General features: G+C 45.3%; 1 protein-coding gene across 1 annotated transcript in view; it reads left to right on the forward strand.

The window, feature by feature from the left end:
- The first annotated feature begins 6,590 nt into the window (after positions 1-6,590).
- The window catches only part of rcor1 (REST corepressor 1), a 16,719-nt gene continuing 4,266 nt past the window's right edge, over positions 6,591-19,043 (forward strand). Inside the window, exons 1-8 of the mRNA XM_035394381.1 lie at positions 6,591-7,194; positions 7,294-7,353; positions 11,577-11,657; positions 15,007-15,059; positions 15,576-15,737; positions 16,550-16,668; positions 17,226-17,304; positions 18,985-19,035. Of these exons, the coding sequence (XP_035250272.1) occupies positions 7,035-7,194; positions 7,294-7,353; positions 11,577-11,657; positions 15,007-15,059; positions 15,576-15,737; positions 16,550-16,668; positions 17,226-17,304; positions 18,985-19,035 (765 nt within the window). The 5' untranslated portion in view covers positions 6,591-7,034. The remainder of the gene's footprint in view (positions 7,195-7,293; positions 7,354-11,576; positions 11,658-15,006; positions 15,060-15,575; positions 15,738-16,549; positions 16,669-17,225; positions 17,305-18,984; positions 19,036-19,043) is intronic.

Consider the following 19,043-nt stretch of genomic DNA (forward strand, 5'->3'; position numbering starts at 1 on the left):
GACTTTGAACCTGATTCTGGCAGTGACTGGTAGCCAGTGGTGTGACCTCAGCAGAGGAGTGATGTGGGAGAATTTGGGAAGGTTGAAGATGAGTCATACAGTCACATTCTAAACGATTCTGTGCTTCCCCAACAGTTCAGGGAGCGCCTTTGCCTGTTTCAGCATGACAATGGTCCTGGGCACACAGCAAAGTCCAATGGTTTTGTCCAGAACAGTGTGGAAGAATTTGACTGGCCTGCACAGAGCCCTGATCTCAATCTCATTCAATGCCTCAATTGGAAAACCAACTGCAAGCCAGGCCTAATTGCCCAATCAGGGCCCGACCTCACTTATGGTCATAAGATAAGATAAGATAAGATAAGATAACATAACATATCATGCTCACCAATTTCCTGACTACATGACAGGCTATTCCACACATTGACTATTCTCTGCATGAAAAAATTCTTCCTAATGTCTGTACGGAATTTCCATTTATGTTCCATTGTTCTACTAACAGAACTCAACCTGAAGAATCTCTTGTAGTTCACATTGTTAATCCCCTTTATGGATTTAAAAGCCTCAATCAAATCACCCTCGAGTCTCCTTTATCTAAACTTTAAGGGATTATGCATCTTAAGTCTTTCCTCTTAGCTTTTATCTTTCATACCAGGAATCAGTTTAGTTGCTCTTCTCTGAACCTTTTCCAGAGCCTATTCAGACTGAATGGAAGCAAATCCCTACAGCAATGCTCCAATGTTTAGCATAAAGCCTTCCCAGAAGAGTGTACGTTGTTATAACGGCAAAGGGTGGATCAACTTGGATGAGATGGTGGATGTCAGGTGTCCACATACTTTTGGCCATGTAGTGTATGTACATTGTGATTTCCTGGTGTTTGCTGGCAGTGTACAAACAACTTTCTTTCCATATTATTTTATCATACATTCAGTCATACTCAAATTATGCCAGATCAATATCTGTCACAATGTGTGCACAGTAAACTTTCTCCTTTTTAACCCCTTTTTAACTTGCCTATGATTTTTCAGTAACCTATTTTACATCTGCTCTGGGACTACATCGGCCAACTCCGGGAAATATACAGTATTAATATTCATTAATATGCACTGTCCCTGACAAATAAACCTAAAATAAAATAAAAACAAATGCAATTCTTTATAAATTAATATAATACTGTCAGTAACATATGCACTTCTTACGAATCAACTTAGGCCCAGGGCTCTGTGGCCCTGGAGATATTACCCTCTGTGACCCCCCTGCATTAGTCAGCTACATATAGATAATTCTGCTCTAGAAAAGTGTTTATTTATAAACAAGATATAATATTATGTCATTAAAATCAGGAAATCAATGACATTTGGCCTCATCACAATCATAATGACAAACCCAGATTGCTGTCTCTGGGTTATTATTTTCCACTCCATATGTGACAGAAACATTTTCACTCCACTTGATGCTGACACCTGCTGGCAGTTGGAGGTAGTACATGCTGGAGGGGCCTGCGTGAATGGCTGCATGCCTGCTGTCATAGCACCTGTCAATCATTTTCACCATGATCTGTGCTTTATGTTCTTAAAACCTCCACATTGTATTCTTAGACCCCTATTAAATTAACCAACTGAGGCTGCTAGTGTTTTGATGACTGTTTTGCAATCAACTCTGTGCCACTACACACGAGCAAAGTTTGTGTATCTGAACATTGAGTGATGGAGGGTGTAGCTGTGCATTGAGTAAGGGAGGGTGTAGTTGTGCATTGAGTAAGGGAGGGTGTAGCTGTGCATTGAGTAAGGGAGGGTGTAGCTGTTTATTGAGTAAGGGAGGATGTAGCTGTTTATTGAGTAAGGGAGGGTGTAGTTGTGCATTGAGTAAGGGAGGGTGTAGCTGTGCATTGAGTAAGGAAGGATGTAGCTGTTTATTGAGTAAAGGAGGATGTAGTTGTGCATTGAGTAAGGGAGGGTGTAGCTGTGCATTGAGTAAGGGAGGGTGTAGCTGTGCATTTATTAAGGGAGGTGTAGTTGTGCATTGAGTAAAGGAGGGTGTAGTTGTGCATTGAGTAAGAGAGGGTGTAGCCATACATTGAGTAAGGGAGGGTGTAGTTGTGCATTTTGTAAGGGAGGGTGTAGTTGTGCATTGAGTTAGGGAGGGTGTAGTTGTGCATTAAGTAAGGGAGGGTGTAGTTGTGCATTGAGTAAGGGAGGGTGTAGTTATGCATCGAGTAAGGAAGGGTGTAGTTGTGCATTGAGTAAGGGAGGGTGAAGTTGTGCATTGAGTAAGGGAGAGTGTAGCTGTGCATTGAGTAAGGGAGGGTGTAGTTGTGCATTGAGTAAGGGAGAGTGTAGCTCTGCATGGAGCAAGGGAGGGTGTATGAATGAATGAATGAATGAATGAATGAATGAATTTTATTATTGTGTCATGCATCACATGGATGCCCAGCCCACATGGGCTTATATGACACCAACATTTTGCATATAACAGATCCAGAGTAAATCCTAGACCTATTAAAATGCTACAGGCACATCTGATACATATACCCTGTACACAAGAGTATAGTCTCCATAATCAAACCTTCTTATCTTCATTTCCAGGTTTTTTGCAACATATTCAAAATCATTTCATAAATAATAACACCTCATTAGAGACTAAACAAACAATCCATCTTGCCTTCTTTTCCAGGCTTTTGAAACAAAGTTAGCCATTTTAAAAACGTCAGACTTAAATAGCCATTCCAATTTTTCATCATCCCCCCCCCCAAAACACTTCAGGATTACGTACAGACATTTCATGGAAAATTGGTGCTCTTAGATCATCATAATATGTGCAGTACAGCATAAAGTGGGATTCGTTTTCGATTTCACCCAGATCACATAACAGACATAGTCTTTTCTCTTCAATTACATCATTAAATCTGTCTACTTCAATAGCCAGAGGAAGGATGCCGGTTCGTAACTGGGCAACCAGGGACCTTTGGCTTCTGGTTAGGTATGCCATAACATATGGTTCAGGGCCATAGTTTTGCTTAACATGAATATAAGTTCTTAATTTTGGTTTCAGCAATATATCATTAGACTACTTTTCTTCAAAGTTGGATAAAAGCTTATATTTAATCATGTTAATATTACACCTTAAGTTATTTCTGTAAATATATTGTAAATCAGCCTCCTCAAAAATTGCATCAAGTTCTTTAGTCCATGGGGTGCGGTGTAATTTATCCCAAAGAAAGACCTTTTTGGTTATCGTATCCTCTGGCATACTGATCAGGCGGTTCCACAGGCGGACCATCTCACATTTTTGTCGTATAGGACCAGGCACCCACCCCATATCACCCTGAATAGCTAGAACTGGAGCAAATTTATGTACACCCAGAAAACAACGTATGGCTCTGTTCTGAATAGAATTGGCATTTTTGGACTCTTTAAAGCCCCATATGCCAGCAGCATAATTCAGTACAGGAGAAACACAGGCATCATAAAGTTGTGAATATGTTGAGTAACCAAGATCTTTGCACACTTTTAGGCACATGGAAGATTCTTTGAGTTAGCTGGGAGTGATTCCTGACAAGCAGACAGTTCTGACTGAAAAAGAACCTGCCCCAGATTAGTGACTCTTACGTAAATATAAAGGATTAATCAGTGAGCAGAGAGGGTGCTGAGTAGCTCCCTCCGTGACAGCGCTGCTTGTTACGCGTAAGTGAATGCCATGATGACAGCCGACTCGTGCCAGCGCACGATTGGCTCTGCATTGATATATATATATATATATGGGAGGGATTAGTGGGGACATCAGTGTTCATTGCGACTCCTATGAATGGGTCTCCTCTGGCCCTGCTCACTCAATGGAGGAAATGGCTGAAGGTAAATCAGACATGTAACCATCGGCATTTTATCTGAGCCTGGTTACCGTGATCTTATCGAAAAGATTGCTGTTATGTCATTTTAATTTATTTATTGTATTTATTTCCGTTTTATTGTCAGGACATAACTAAGTTAAGTAGCTATTGACCCATTTCTAAGCTCAGCTAAAGTGCAATGACACCATAACAGAAAATACTAAAATAGATAGACAAACAATAGATAAACAAAAGTGTGCAGCCTTATTTATAGACCTATCTAAGGCTTTTAATATGTTTGACTACTCAGTATCATAGAGCAGGTTGTTTTCCATTGACCTAGATGATAATGCATGCAATTATGGTCCCATAATTATCAAAGCAACCAGACTCAAGCAATAGAAATAGGTGAGGTAAAGTCACCCCTTTTTGACGGTCAATAAAGGGGTACCACAAGGGTCCATTCAGGGCCCTCTATTGTTTACCTTTATATAAATTATATTGCCACTAAACTTGTTAATTTCTATGCTGACACAGTACTTTGCTTTTCAGTGCCCATGTTCAGGCAAACTCATATTTACAATCTGCCTTTAACTAGTCTTGAATGCTAGTAAAACAAAGTTCATGATTGTTTTCCCACACAGAACATTGACCTCACAGATGCATGTTAATCTACTTTGAATGTGGCAATCAAATGTGTCTTTTATGGTATTTTATTTATTTATACAGCTTTACTGGCAAAACTTCCTCTCTACTTAACCAAACTTCTGCCAATTAAGGCCTCAAATGACACCACAAGATGCCAGGGTTGGATTACTCTCAACAAACGGTTTTTTAAATTATATTTTAAAGATGTGGTAGTTAATTTATTAGAGAAGGAAGGTAGTTGTATCTGCATAGTATAATCTTTTTTAAATCCCTGTATGTCTTATTATCTCTGCATATATACTTGAATTGTTTAATTTTTTAAAATCTTTGTATACTCAGAGGGTCCCTCTGAAAGGGCATTCTGGTCTCAGTGGGTTGCCTTGTGTTAATAAGTGATAATTAAATACTTTACTGTGCATTCACATTTTACTTCTCTTGGTCACACAGTATTTCAATACATCGTCTCAGTTATTAATATGGGAGGGAGTCCATTTTCAGCAGCTGGCTGTTTATCACTGTAATTTATTTTTGGAAGTGAACGACCCACATTAGCAAACCTTTTCTTCCTGGCATTCTTCCTAAATAATTTATGCCCAAACTACTGTGTTTACATGCTTCTGATCTTAGACACTTTTATGTTCTGCTAGCATCACACCTCCAATGCTCAGCTGCAATTCAGCTACAGGAAACAGGGATCCATTCTGTCACAGCGATCCATTCGTCACAGCAATCCACTCTGTCACAGAGATCCATTCTGTCACAGGGATCCATTATGCCACAGGGATCCATTCTGTCACAGCGATCCATTCGTCACAGCGATCCATTCTGTCACAGCGATCCATTCGTCACAGAGATTCATTCTGTCACAGAGATCTATTCCATCACAGAGATCTATTCCACCACAGAGATCCATTCTGCCACAGAGATCCATTAGTCACAGCGATCCATTCATCACAGAGATTCATTCTGTCACAGAGATCTATTCCATCACAGAGATCCATTCTGCCACAGAGATCCACTCTGTCACAGGGATCCATTCCATCACAGGGATCCATTCTGTCAGAGATCCATTCAATCACAGAGATCCATTCTGCCACAGGGATCCATTCTGTCACAGAGATCCATTACGTCACATAGATCCATTCTGTCACAGGGATCCATTCTGCCACAGAGATCCATTCTGTCACAGGGATCCATTCCATCACAGCGATCCCTTCATATGTCTGGTCTGGAGTTAGTATAAAGGATCGCACATCTTCACACCACACTCTACATTTATGAATCACAGCCTTTCTGCGTGGATCTTAGTAACCACACAATTTACCATCAAATCTGTGTGCACAAATGTTTATGAGTGTGGCTTTCGATCTCCCTGAGGACGGATGGGCTTTTACAGTGTAATACACATTTACTGGTCAATATTTGGCAGCTGGAGGGGGCCTTTACTGTGTGGAACAGGATAACCATGCTGTACGATAATGTTTCTCTTACATATGCCATTATTCCACACTTTTCTGCGACAGGAAAGATTGATATCTTATCAGCCATGACATTTAAAATGTTTAATAAAAAAACCCATTATATTCTGACTGGTGCATGATTAGCAAATTAGAGTAAGGCTATCACCAAATCTTAACCACTTAAGTTTAACGAGCTCTGCAAACCCTGCAAGTTAAGGCAAATTGCCTTCTAGCTTTGCTTTGAGATAACCGACCAGTTATAAAAATGTACACCTGTCCTGCGCATGCCGGGTGTAAAATAACTAAAGGCACTCACTAACTCCTGTCATTAACTCCGTTCATCCTAAAGCCATCAGTAAGTTTGCGTTTTGACATGTAATCGAGACAGTCGGATTAGTCTTGTCTGGATAAGTTTTTGTGGATCCTACTCAATAAAACAGATTTCGCTAGATTTTTTGGGTATAGTTATTTTACTTAAATTTTGATTCCTTATTCTCTTGGTGTGCGTCATACACACAACGGAAGCTCCCAAGTTACTAGTGATTGATGGGATATTTCACAAATAGAAGCGCTTACAGTTGCCAAAAATGTGACTTTGTCCAATGATGTGGCGCAGGGGCGGGGTTTCAGGGGCTGGTTGGTGTTAGGTTGAGTGGTTGGGGGCGGTTGGGGCTCCATCAGGCGAGTTGCGCTGCCGTCTGTTCGCCGCACGGAGCCTCCGCTTCACATGAAGCTGAAAGTTGGAGCTTCATTTGATGCAGGCAGTTCACATTAAAAACCTTTGTGGGGTGCTAAGATTAGCGTCGAAAGTGCATGTTTCGCCTTAATCTGACGAAACTACACCCACAAAGGCACGAATGCGTATAGTAAATCGACAATAACAGTGTAGTAGCTTTAGCAGTCGATTTTTTACATTTACATTATTATATTAGCTGGCTAGCTATAATAGCCTGCTAACTAGAATTGATATTGCTATTATTGGTTGCTAGCAAGGTACAAAGCTCCGGCGTTCTCTGCAAGCTAGCTACTAGCTAGCAATTTAGCTTGTTTTATATCTAGAACTAATCTAACCAAAGAGCTGGTTTACAGATTAAATTGTTAAAATGCCGGCGATGTTAGAGAAGGGTACCGCGGAGATTTCTGGCAAAAGAAGGGGCAGACATTCGGTTAATAACCCTAATAATAAAAGTTTTTCAGCTAATGGGAATAGCAGCAACTCCTGGGAAGACGGAAGCTCGGGTTCGTCCAGCGATGATGAGCACGGTAGGTCAACAGGGTGATAGCCTCAAACAATCCGGAGAAGTTATTTTACTGAGGTATTTAAACACACTTCGCGTTCTTATGGGCTGTGTTTGCTCTCAGGTGCTGGGGGCATGCGTGTCGGGCCTCAGTATCAAGCCAGCGTGCCAGATTATGATCCAGGTGAGTGTGTTTTTATAACCCTCTCTAAAATGGTAGAGAGAAGCGAGCAACCGTTGGTAGCCTCAAACAGCCTGCAGATCTGGTTAGCTAGTTAGCAGCCAGGCGAGCCTCGCACTTTGTTAGCTTGGGTAGCTATCAGTTAGAAAAATTAAGTGTCTATAAAAGATAAAATGGCTTTTGTTGTTATGATTTTCTGAGATTTCAGATATGAGTGCGCAGCTGCTGCCCAGAAAGGGTCAGTGCTGTAGCGTTAATCTAAACTGTGCAATTAAACAACAATAAAATGAGATGTTTAAACTTTGAAGGCTCTCCCTGCTGTTCACTGTGTGAATAACAGCAAAACGTGTTACACAAACGTGCCTCTTCTGTGAACCACTGCCAGCTAGCCGAATGCACGAGCCATGGCCGAGGTTAAGTCGCGATAAATACATTTGGGGCCACTGGACGGCATTGCTGGGACCTGCCTGGTGTACCCCGATGATTAGACCAGTAGGCTATCACTTTTATAGCGGCCCTTAAGAAGTGAAGTAGGAATTGTTAAGGAACAAATGCACACATTTTTTTCTAATGAGCCGCTATGGTAGCTAACCTCAATAAACGGCTGACCTGGCCGTTTCTGGCCCCACGGTGTTTGGACACTCCGGCGCTAATGGGACTGCTGGTGTGCACAGGCCCCGAGGTCCCATCTAACCCCTCCCAGATGCTTTTTCACTTATGAAACCGCGTTTCGATACTGCCGAAGCGATTCCGATACAGTGACGTACGTTCTCTCAAACCACCAGAGTATATTTCACAAGAAATAAGTTATCTGCTATTTGAACGGGAGTGAAATGTAATTAATAATATGCTGTTTTATAGAAAACCGAGTGAAGCATCCATGTGCTTACGTTGTATTAAAACCATGGCCAGTTTTAAAAGGTCTTCCCTGAAATAGGACATTTGGGAGGTGTGGTTTTTTATATACTTCAGCAACATGCATAAGAGGAAAAAATCTGATTCTTTAAACTTTTTGCACTGTTTCCAATTTTAGATGGACACTGGGAAGTTGCCTTTTAATTGCCCTAAACCTTGAATTACTGCGTTGTAGCTCTTAATTGGTGTTTAATGAAAGTGATTATTTCTTTGCGTTGTGTCTTGTATTTGACGGGAGCAGTTAGCTCATCAGACCAATGCGTGTGGCAGGGGTCTGGAGCACGAGGAGGGGTTTCTATGGTGACGAGTTCTAGTGGTAGCCTACATGAGCGAGGGGCTCACAAGCCGATGGATGCTTTACTCTCAGGATGGATTGCTATCAGCACGTGAGCGAAGCAGGAAGTGAGAACGTCCTCCTTCCCTTTGGCTATGTCAGTTCCGTGTTGGGCTAGTACTGCGTAATGAACCTCACTATGTAACAGCACGTGTGTGTATGAAATGTTTGCCCATATCTATTTTTATTATTTTACTAAGCAAGACAAAGGAACAGATAATTCTGTGTACATTCAATAGATAATCCAGCTTCTTACTCTGTGGTATTCCGTTCTGTGTTTACTCTGTCGAGGGCATTAAGTTTTGGGGTCCCTCTCCCTGGTTTGAGTTGTTGAAAGACTGTTGTAGGGTGTTGGATTGTGAAGGTGAGGTCAGTGGTTTGGTATAACATCAGTGTTGGTAGAGTAGTGCAGTGTTGCTAGGTTAGAGGGTGTGGTGTTGTGTGTACTGATGCTATGGCAGAGGTATGGTATTGTATGTGATGGTGTTTGGTGTATGTACAGTGTTGTGTGTGATGGTGTTTGGTGTATGTGCAGTGTTGTGTGTGATGGTGTTTGGTGTATGTGCAGCTTTGTGTGTGATGGTGTTTGGTGTATGTGCAGTGTTGTATGTGATGGTGTTTGGTGTATGTGCAGTGTTGTATTTGATGGTGTTTGTTAGCGGTATGTCAGCAGATTGGTGTTGTAAGTTTGTAGGTCTACAATTGCAAGAAAAATTCTGTGAACCCTATGGAATTACCTGGATTTATGCATTAATTACTCATTAAATGTGGTCTTCATCTAAGTCACAATAATAGACAAACACATTCTGGTTAAACTAATAATAAATGAATAATTGTACTTCTTGTCATTACTGAATGCATTATTTAAGCATTCACAGTCTTGTTTGGGAAAATGTTTGTGAACCTCTAGGCTAGTGACTTTTCCCAAAGCTAACTGGAGTCAGGTGTTCCAATCAATGAGATGAGATTTGAGGTGTGGGTTGGAGGTGCCTACCCTATGAAAAAGGCACACAAAGTTTGTTTATTCTCAAGTCTGCTCTTCTCAAGAAACATATGTTCATGTGAAGCATAGCCTGAACAAAACAATTTTTAAAGAATTGTAGAGATGCATAAAGCTGGAAAAAGCTACACAAGCATTTATAAAGGCTTGGGTGTTCATCAGTCCACAATAAGACAAGTTGTCTACAAATGGAGGAAATTCAGTCGGACTGAATGCAGTTGTAGAGATTAAGTGCTGCTCTCCATAGGAGTGGCCGTCCTGCAAAGGTCATCACAAGAGCGTGTAATGCTGAAGCAGGTCAAAAAGAACCCTAGGGTAACGGCAAAGGAACTTGCTAAAGTATCTGTTTAAGTGTCCACTATAAGATGACCACTAAACAAGAATGGTATTCATGGGAGGACACCACTGAGGAAACCACTGCTCTCCAAAAAAACTCTGCTGCACGTCTCAAGTTTGCAAAACTTCGTCCGAACTGCGAGGGCTGGTGGAGGGAGTGTCATGGTTTGGGTCTGCTTTGCTGCCTCGGGGCCTGAACAGTTGGCAATCACTGAAGTAACAAAGAATTAAAATTTGTATCAATAAATTTTACAGAAGATCAGGGTAGCAGTCCGTCACCTGATGCTTAGTGTAAGTTGGGTGATGCCACAATACAATGACCCAAAACACATGAGTAAATCAACAACAGAATGGTTGAGATATTGTGGCCTGATCTGAAGATGTCTTTTCATGCAAAAAATGAGAAACATCAACGAACTGAAGCAGATTTGTGAGGAGGAATAGTCTAAAATTACTAGATAGTTACTTGATAAAAGTGTTCACAGTTTTTTCAACCTGAATGTTTAGACAATGTGTTCAATAAGACATGAGAAGTGTATCTTGTTGTGTTTGATGATCAGGCCACATTCAATGAGTAATGAATGCAGAAATACAGGTCATTCCAAAGAGCTCGCAAATGTTCTTGCAAACACTTTCTCTATATGGTAGCGATGCAATGGTTCTTCTAAAAAAACAAACTGTTGGGTTTGCTTGCTTCAGAAATCCTGTTTTATGTCTTTCGAAATAGGTGCTCACAACTTTAAAAAAATAAAAATAAAATTGTCTTGTAAAAGTTATATTGGCCATTTCTATTGATGTACTGTAATATAGACATTAAATGAGAAATCCAGTGGAGCTCTGTGCGCTGGTGGAGTTGTGGTGAGTGCAGCTTATGGATGAAGCTCTAGTCAGTCAGTTAGTTTGTAAAATGGCAAATGGGCAAGAAAACCCAGTCTGGTCCTCCCACAGCGTTTTCTGCTGTTTGGGAGCTTTATGGATTTAGTGTTAAAGTCTGAGGATGAGACCGTGCGCAAGTGTGCCGTGTGTGTGTGTGCCGTATGCGTGCGCAAGTGTGCCGTATGCGTGCGTGAGTGTGCCGTATGTGTGTGTGTGTGTGTGCGTGCCGTATGCGTGTGCGAGTGTGCCGTATGCGTGTGTGTGTGCCGTATGTGTGTGTGTGTGTGCCGTATGCGAGTGTGCGTATGCGTGTGTGTGTGTGCGTATGCGTGTGCAAGTGTGCCGTATGCGAGTGTGGCGTATGCGCGTGTGCCATGTGTGTGTGCGTATGTGAGTGTGCCATGTGTGTGTGCGTATGCGTGTGCCGTATGCGAGTGTGAGTGTGCCATGTGTGTGTGCGTATGCGAGTGTGTGTGTGTGTGCGTATGCGAGTGTGAGTGTGCCATGTGTGTGTGCGTATGCGTGTGCAAGTGTGCCGTATGCGAGTGTGCTGTGTGCTGATGGCAGTACGTCGAACATGACGGCCCATCAACATCACCCTGGTGCGTCTGTTAGATTATTCTTTTTAGAATTGAGAGACTTCAATCTGAGATTTGAATGTCTGTACCCCAAACCTAGACCACTTGTTTAGGGTACAGACTTCTATGTTTGAGGTACAGACTGCTTAGTTTGGGTTACAGACTGATGTTTGTTTTCTCCCCACAGAGGTGGCGAAGGCCAGTCAAGAGCGTGAGAATCTGGGCATGCTGGTGTGGTTCCCCAACCAGAACCTCGCCGAGGCCAAACGTGAGTGTCTGTGTGTCTGCCTGTCTGTGTGTCTGTGTGTCTGCCTGTCTGTGTGTCTGTCTGTGTGTCCATCTGTCTGTGTGTCTGCCTGTCTGTGTCTGTCTGTCTGTGTATCTGTCTGTCTGTCTGTGTGTCTGTGTGTCCGTGTGTCCATCTGTCTGTGTGTCCGTCTGTCTGTGTGTCTGCCTGTCGGTGTGTCTGTCTGTCTGTGTATCTGTATGTCTGTCTGTGTCTGTCTGTCTGTGTATCTGTCTGTCTGTCTGTGTCTGTGTCTGTCAGCGTCTGCCTGTCTGTGCGTGTGTGTGTGTGTGTGTGTGTGTCTGTCTGTCTGTCTCTGTGTGTCTGTCTGTCTCCCTGTCTGTGTGTGTCTGTCTGTGTGTGTGTATCTGCCTGTCTGTGCCTGTGTCTGTCAGTGTCTGTCTGTCTGTCTCTGTGTGTCTGTCTGTCTCCCTGTGTGTGTGTGTGTGTATCTGTCTGTCTGTCTGTCTGCCTGCCTGCCTGCCTGCCTGTGTGTGTGTCTGTTTGTCTGTGTGTCTGTCTGTGTGTCCGTGAGCTCACTGTCTGGTTCTTCTGGCCCTGGGTGAATGGAAACTCCATCTCCAATGAGAGCGCCGCCTCTGTTCAGTAAAGATCCTGCAGGCCAAAGGCTAAAAATATCATCTCGCACAAAAAATCTGTGGACCAATCAAAAACATCCACTAAAACTGAAGTATTCAAAACCCCCCAGAAAGCAAACTATCCTCGTCAATATACATGTGGTTGATCCCAGCAGGTTTGCAGAAGAATGGGTGATTTCTGCATGTGTACCCCCCTCCCAAAACCTACCCACCTGTCTGTTTTCACACAATGGCCTTTCTAGACTGCACTTTCCTGCTGTCACCACTAGGTGCCACTGTCTGCTCACCCTCTGGTTTGTGCTGCTGCTATAAACGACAGTTAGAAACACAAACTTGCCTTCAGCCTCAAACCTGCCTGTGTGTGAATCTGTTTCAGACCCTAACCTGCCTGTGTGTGAATCTGCTTCAGACCCTAACCTGCCTGTGTGTGAATGTGCTTCAGACTCTAACCTGCCTGTGTGTGAATCTGCTTCAGCCTCAAACCTGCCTGTGTGTGAATCTGCTTCAGACTCTAACCTGCCTGTGTGTGAATCTGCTTCAGACTCTAACCTGCCTGTGTGTGAATCTGCTTCAGCCTCAAACCTGCCTGTGTGTGAATCTGCTTCAGACTCTAACCTGCCTGTGTCTGAATCTGCTTCAGACTCTAACCTGCCTGTGTCTGAATCTGCTGTAGTCAGAATTCTAATCTCTTAAACAGGACAAGAACTTACTTTCCGCAAATAAGTCTGATTGTGGCTTATTTTCGGGAGCTTTACCGAGCCAAAGTTACGTTTGATGTCAGCATTGTGCTGCGTCACAACTACGCTTTGAAATTCAGCAGAAATCTGGGCTCTCTTTGATTGATATGACAGGCCTTTTTTGCCAGGATGAATCTTGACAGTCTGTAATGCAGACAACAGAAGTCTGGCTGCCCCCCGCCCCCCTTAAAAAACTTCTTGGATCTATACAATTCATGCAAATGACCTATTTTGAGCACACAATGGCTATTTTTTTTCCAAAAGGCAACAAATTTCTGTCCTGCATGAGATACGAGTCTGAAGTTTTATTGATTTATCTCTTTGCTTTTAATACCTAGTGGAACTGTGTGTGAGTCAGTGTAAGTGTGAGTGTGTGTGCGTACATCTGTACGTGTGTGCGTGTGCGTACAACTGTACATGTGTACGTGTGTACGTGTGCGTACGCCTGTACATGTGTACGTGTGTGCGTGTGCGTATGTGCGTGTGCGTATGTGTGTGTGGAGTGAACGCGGGTGTCCCAGGTTGTGTGGGTAGGGTTAGGGTTAGGGTTAGTGTGTGTGTGGAGTGAACGCGGGTGTCCCAGGTTGTGTGGGTAGGGTTAGGGTTAGGGTTAGTGTGAGTGTGTGTGTGGAGTGAACGCGGGTGTCCCAGGTTGTGTGGGTAGGGGTAGGGTTAGGGTTAGGGTTAGTGTGAGTGTGTGTGTGGAGTGAACACGGGTGTCCCAGGTTGTGTGGGTAGGGTTAGGGTTAGGGTTAGAGTTAGGGTTAGTGTGTGTGTGGAGTGAACGTGGGTGTCCCAGCTTGTGTGGGTAGGGTTAGGGTTAGGGTTAGCTTGTGTGTGTGGAGTGAACGCGGGTGTCCCAGGTTGTGTGGGTAGGGGTAGGGTTAGGGTTAGTGTGAGTGTGTGTGTGTGTGTGGAGTGAACGCGGGTGTCCCAGGTTGTGTGGGTAGGGTTAGGGTTAGGGTTAGGGTTAGGGGTAGGGTTAGGGTTAGCTTGTGTGGGTAGGGGTAGGGGTAGGGTTAGTGTGAGTGTGGAGTGAACGCGGGTGTCCCAGGTTGTGTGGGTGTGGGTAGGGGTAGGGTTAGGGTTAGGGTTAGCTTGTGTGGGTAGGGGTAGGGTTAGGGTTAGCTTGTGTGGGTAGGGGTAGGGTTAGGGTTAGCTTGTGTGGGTAGGTCTCGTATTGGTGATTGTAGTTTCTCTGAAGCCCGATTGAGTGTTTTAGCATTGGGTTAAAATGCCTTTGTACGGCCAGCCAGTTTTAAAAGATGATTTCTTTATATGGCTCCATCTCCATGGTTACAGAAAGTGAAAAGGGGAGTGTTGACTGCGCTCAGGTTGGCCTTGTGTTTCTGTCAGGACTCGCTGTGTTGATAGCAGCAGTTTGCAGCCTCACACTTACATATGGAGCGAGAGACTGCCCTTGTGACACTTTGGGGAAGGGTGTGTGTGTCTGTGTTTGTGTGTGTATGTGTCTCTGTCTGTGTTTGTGTGTGTGTGTCTGTGTCTGTCAGTCTGTGTGTGTCTGTCTGTGGGTGTGTGTGTGTCTGTTTCTGTCAGTCTGTGGGTGTCTGTGTGTGTGTGTGTGTGGGTGTGTGTGTGTGTGTGTGTTTCTGTCAGTCTGTGAGTGTCTGTGTGTCTGTCTGTGGGTGTCTGTGGGTGTCTGTGTGTGGGTGTGTGTGTGTCTGTGTGTGGGTGTGTGTGTGTGTGTCTGTGTGGGTGTGTGTGGGTGTTGGGGTTTGTCTGTTTCTGGGGATTTTGCTCTCAAACTGAACTACTGCATTTGCACAAACATCTGGATTTACTCTTAATCACAGCTGATTTGGTACCATTACAGGACCACATCACCCCCAAATCACCCCCAAATCACCCCCAAATCACACGCAAATCTCAACCTGATCTCAACCATCCTTCAGTCATTAACCCCTTCTTAACCCTGCCTGCTTCTTGTCATTTCCCCTCTCTCTCTCTCTCTCTCACTCTCTCCCCTCCCTGCAGTGGACGAGTACATCGCCATCGCTAAAGAAAGACATGGCTACAACATGGAGCAGGTAAGGCACCTCACCTTCTATGCCCATGCCCGTTTAAGCAGTGCTGTCAAACATCCTGCTTAAACCTTCGCTCTGCCTTTAAAAACCTGTCTTGAGTAAAGATCCCTGCCTGTGTGCCAAGATTAATATCAAGCCTGACTTACAGAAGCCATTTTGCTGCCAGCATCTGATATGACATGGCTCGCAAGCTAGATGTGAACTTTTGATTGGGTGCGTTTTGGCCATGTCACTTGGATGTGAGCTTTTGATTGGGTGCGTTTTGGCCATGTCGCTTGGATGTGAGCTTTTGATTGGGTGCGTTTTGGCCATGTCACTTGGATGTGAGCTTTTGATTGGGTGCGTTTTGGCCATGTCGCTTGGATGTGAGCTTTTGATTGGGTGCGTTTTGGCCATGTCGCTTGGATGTGAGCTTTTGATTGGGTGCGTTTTGGCCATGTCACTTGGATGTGAGCTTTTGATTGGGTGCGGTCTGGCCACGTGACCTGATGTGATGATTTGATTGGACGTGTGGGCCAGGCTCTGGGAATGCTTTTCTGGCACAAGCACAACATAGAGAAGTCGCTGGCGGACCTGCCCAACTTCACGCCGTTCCCGGACGAGTGGACAGTGGAGGACAAGGTGCTGTTTGAGCAGGGCTTCGGTTTCCACGGCAAAACCTTCCACCGCATCCAGCAGATGGTGAGAGACCTGCATTAATGCCCTGCCCACTCACTCTACACCCCCCTTAACCCTGCCCACTCCACAAGGCCTAACCCCGCCCACTCTACATGCCCTAACCCCGCCCACTCTACAAGGCCTTACTCCACCCACTCTACACCCCCCTTAACCCCGCCCACTCTACATTCCATAACCCCGCCCACTCACTCTACACCCCCTTAACCCCGCCCACTCTACATGCCATAACCCTGCCCACTCACTCTACATCCCCCTTAACCCCGCCCACTCACTCTACACCCCCCTTAACGCTGCCCACTCTACATGCCATAACCCCACCCACTCACTCTACACCCCCCGTAACCCCGCCCACTCACTCTACACCCCCCTTTACGCCGCCCACTCTACATGCCCTAACCCCGCCCACTCTACATGCCCTAACCCCGCCCACTCACTCTACACCCCCCTTAACTTCACCCACTCTACATGCCATAACCCCGCCCACTCTACAAGGCCTTACTCCACCCACTCAACAAGGCCTTACTCCGCCCACTCTACATGCCCTAACCCCGCCCACTCTACAAGGCCTTACTCTGCCCACTCTACATGCCCTAACCCCGCCCACTCTGCAAGGCCGAACCCCGCCCACTCTACATGCCCTAACCCCGCCCACTCTGCAAGGCCGAACCCCGCCCACTCTGCAAGGCCGAACCCCGCCCACTCTACATGCCCTAACCCCATCCAACTCTACAAGGCCTAAACCCGCCCACTCACTCCACACCCCCTTCCCACCCCGGTTGTCCAGGTGACAGTGTTGCCATGGTGTTTCCCCCCAGCTGCCAGATAAGTCCATTGCCAGCCTGGTGAGGTTCTACTACTCGTGGAAGAAAACGCGCAGCAAGACCAGCGTGATGGACCGCCACGCCCGCAAACACAAGAGAGACCGGGAGGAGAGGTGGGTCCTGACCCTGCGTGCCCCCGAACCCCCAAACCCACAGCGTTCCCCTCTCTGAGACTCACTCACACTGAGCGACTCACTCGCACTGAGCGACTCACTCGCACTGAGCGACTCACTCGCACTGAGAGACTCACTCGCACTGAGCGACTCACTCGCACTGAGCGACTCACTCGCACTGAGAGACTCACTCGCACTGAGAGACTCACTCGCACTGAGCGACTCACTCGCACTGAGAGACTCACTCGCACTGAGAGACTCACTCGCACTGAGCGACTCACTCGCACTGGGAGACTCACTCGCACTGGGAGACTCACTCGCACTGGGAGACTCACTCGCACTGAGCGACTCACTCACACTGAGAGACTCACTCACACTGTGCGACTCACTCACACTTAGACTCAGTTGCGCTCAGAGACTCGTTCAGGTCAGCTCAAAGCCAGGTGATTTGAGGGGTGTGGACTACTGTGCTTGAAGTTGACCACGCCCTGTGCACCGAAGTGCCCTGCCCTTCTCCCCGCGCTGCTGAAGCCTGCGCTGTATTCTGTCTGTTCCAGCGAGGATGAGATGGAGGAGAACGGTGGGAGTTCCCCCAGTGACCTGGAGTACGACCCCAACAAGGAGGAGAAGAAAGAGGTGAGTGTGTTAAACTCAGCTCTGCGTGCGTGAGTGTGTTAAACTCAGCTCTGCGTGCGTGAGTGTGTTAAACTCAGCTCTGAGTGTGTGAGTGTGTTAAACTCAGCTCTGCGTGCGTGAGTGTGTTAAACTCAGCTCTGAGTGTGAGAGTGTGTTAAACTCAGCTCTGAGTGTGTGAGTGTGTTAAACTCAGCTCTGAGTTTGTGAGTGTGTTAAACTCAGCTCTGCGTTCGTAAATGGACTGCACAGTTCGTGAGTGTGTTAAACTCAGCTGAGTGTGTGAGTGTGTTAAACTCAGCTCTGAGTTTGTGAGTGTGTTAAACTCAGCTCTGCGTTCGTGAGTGTGTTAAACTCAGCTGAGTGTGTGAGTGTGTTAAACTCAGCTCTGAGTGTGTTAGACTCAGCTCTGCGTGCGTGAGTGTGTTAAACTCAGCTCTTAGTGTGTGAGTGTGTTAAACTCAGCTCTGAGTTTGTGAGTGTGTTAAACTCAGCTCTGCGTGCGTGAGTGTGTTAAACTCAGCTCTGAGTGCGTGAGTGTGTTAAACTCAGCTCTGATTGTGTGAATGTGTTACTCAGCTCTGATTGTGTGAGTGTGTTAAACTCAGCTCTGATTGTGTTAAACTCAGCTCTGAGTGTGTGAGTGTGTTAAACTCAGCTCTGCGTGCGTGAGTGTGTTAAACTCAGCTCTGCGTTCGTAAATGGACTGCACAGTTCGTGAGTGTGTTAAACTCAGCTGAGTGTGTGAGTGTGTTAAACTCAGCTCTGAGTGTGTTAGACTCAGCTCTGCGTGCGTGAGTGTGTTACTCAGCTCTTAGTGTGTGAGTGTGTTAAACTCAGCTCTGAGTTTGTGAGTGTGTTAAACTCAGCTCTGAGTGTGTTAGACTCAGCTCTGCGTGTGTGAGTGTGTTAAACTCAGCTCTGAGTGTGTGAGTGTGTTAAACTCAGCTCTGAGTGCGTGAGTGTGTTAAACTCAGCTCTGATTGTGTGAATGTGTTACTCAGCTCTTAGTGTGTGAATGTGTTAAACTCAGCTCTGAGTGTGTGAGTGTGTTAAACTCAGCTCTGATTGTGTTAAACTCAGCTCTGAGTGTGTGTGTGTTAAACTCAGCTCTGCGTGCGTGAGTGTGTTAAACTCAGCTCTGAGTGTGTGAGTGTGTTAAACTCAGCTCTGCGTTCATAAATGGACTGCACAGTTTGTGAGTGTGTTAAACTCAGCTGAGTGTGTGAGTGTGTTAAACTCAGCTCTGAGTTTGTGAGTGTGTTAAACTCAGCTCTGCGTTCGTGAGTGTGTTAAACTCAGCTGAGTGTGTGAGTGTGTTAAACTCAGCTCTGAGTGTGTTAGACTCAGCTCTGCGTGCGTGAGTGTGTTAAACTCAGCTCTGCGTGCGTGAGTGTGTTAAACTCAGCTCTGAGTGTGAGAGTGTGTTAAACTCAGCTCTGATTGTGTGAATGTGTTAAACTCAGCTCTGAGTGTGTGAGTGTGTTAAACTCAGCTCTGATTGTGTTAAACTCAGCTCTGATTGTGTTAAACTCAGCTCTGAGTGTGTGAGTGTGTTAAATTCAGCTCTGAGTGTGTGAGTGTGTTAAACTCAGCTCTGAGTGTGTGAGTGTGTTAAACTCCGCTCTGAGTTTCTGTGTGTTAAATTCAGCACTTACTCTCTCCTCCTGATTTGTGTTCCAGAGTGGACCTGCACCAGAAAAACCTGAACCCAAACCTGTGCCCCCTCCAAAGGTACCTGT

This window comes from Anguilla anguilla, chromosome 1 (assembly GCF_013347855.1).
Source record: "Anguilla anguilla isolate fAngAng1 chromosome 1, fAngAng1.pri, whole genome shotgun sequence".
Classification (NCBI taxonomy): Eukaryota; Metazoa; Chordata; class Actinopteri; order Anguilliformes; family Anguillidae; genus Anguilla; species Anguilla anguilla.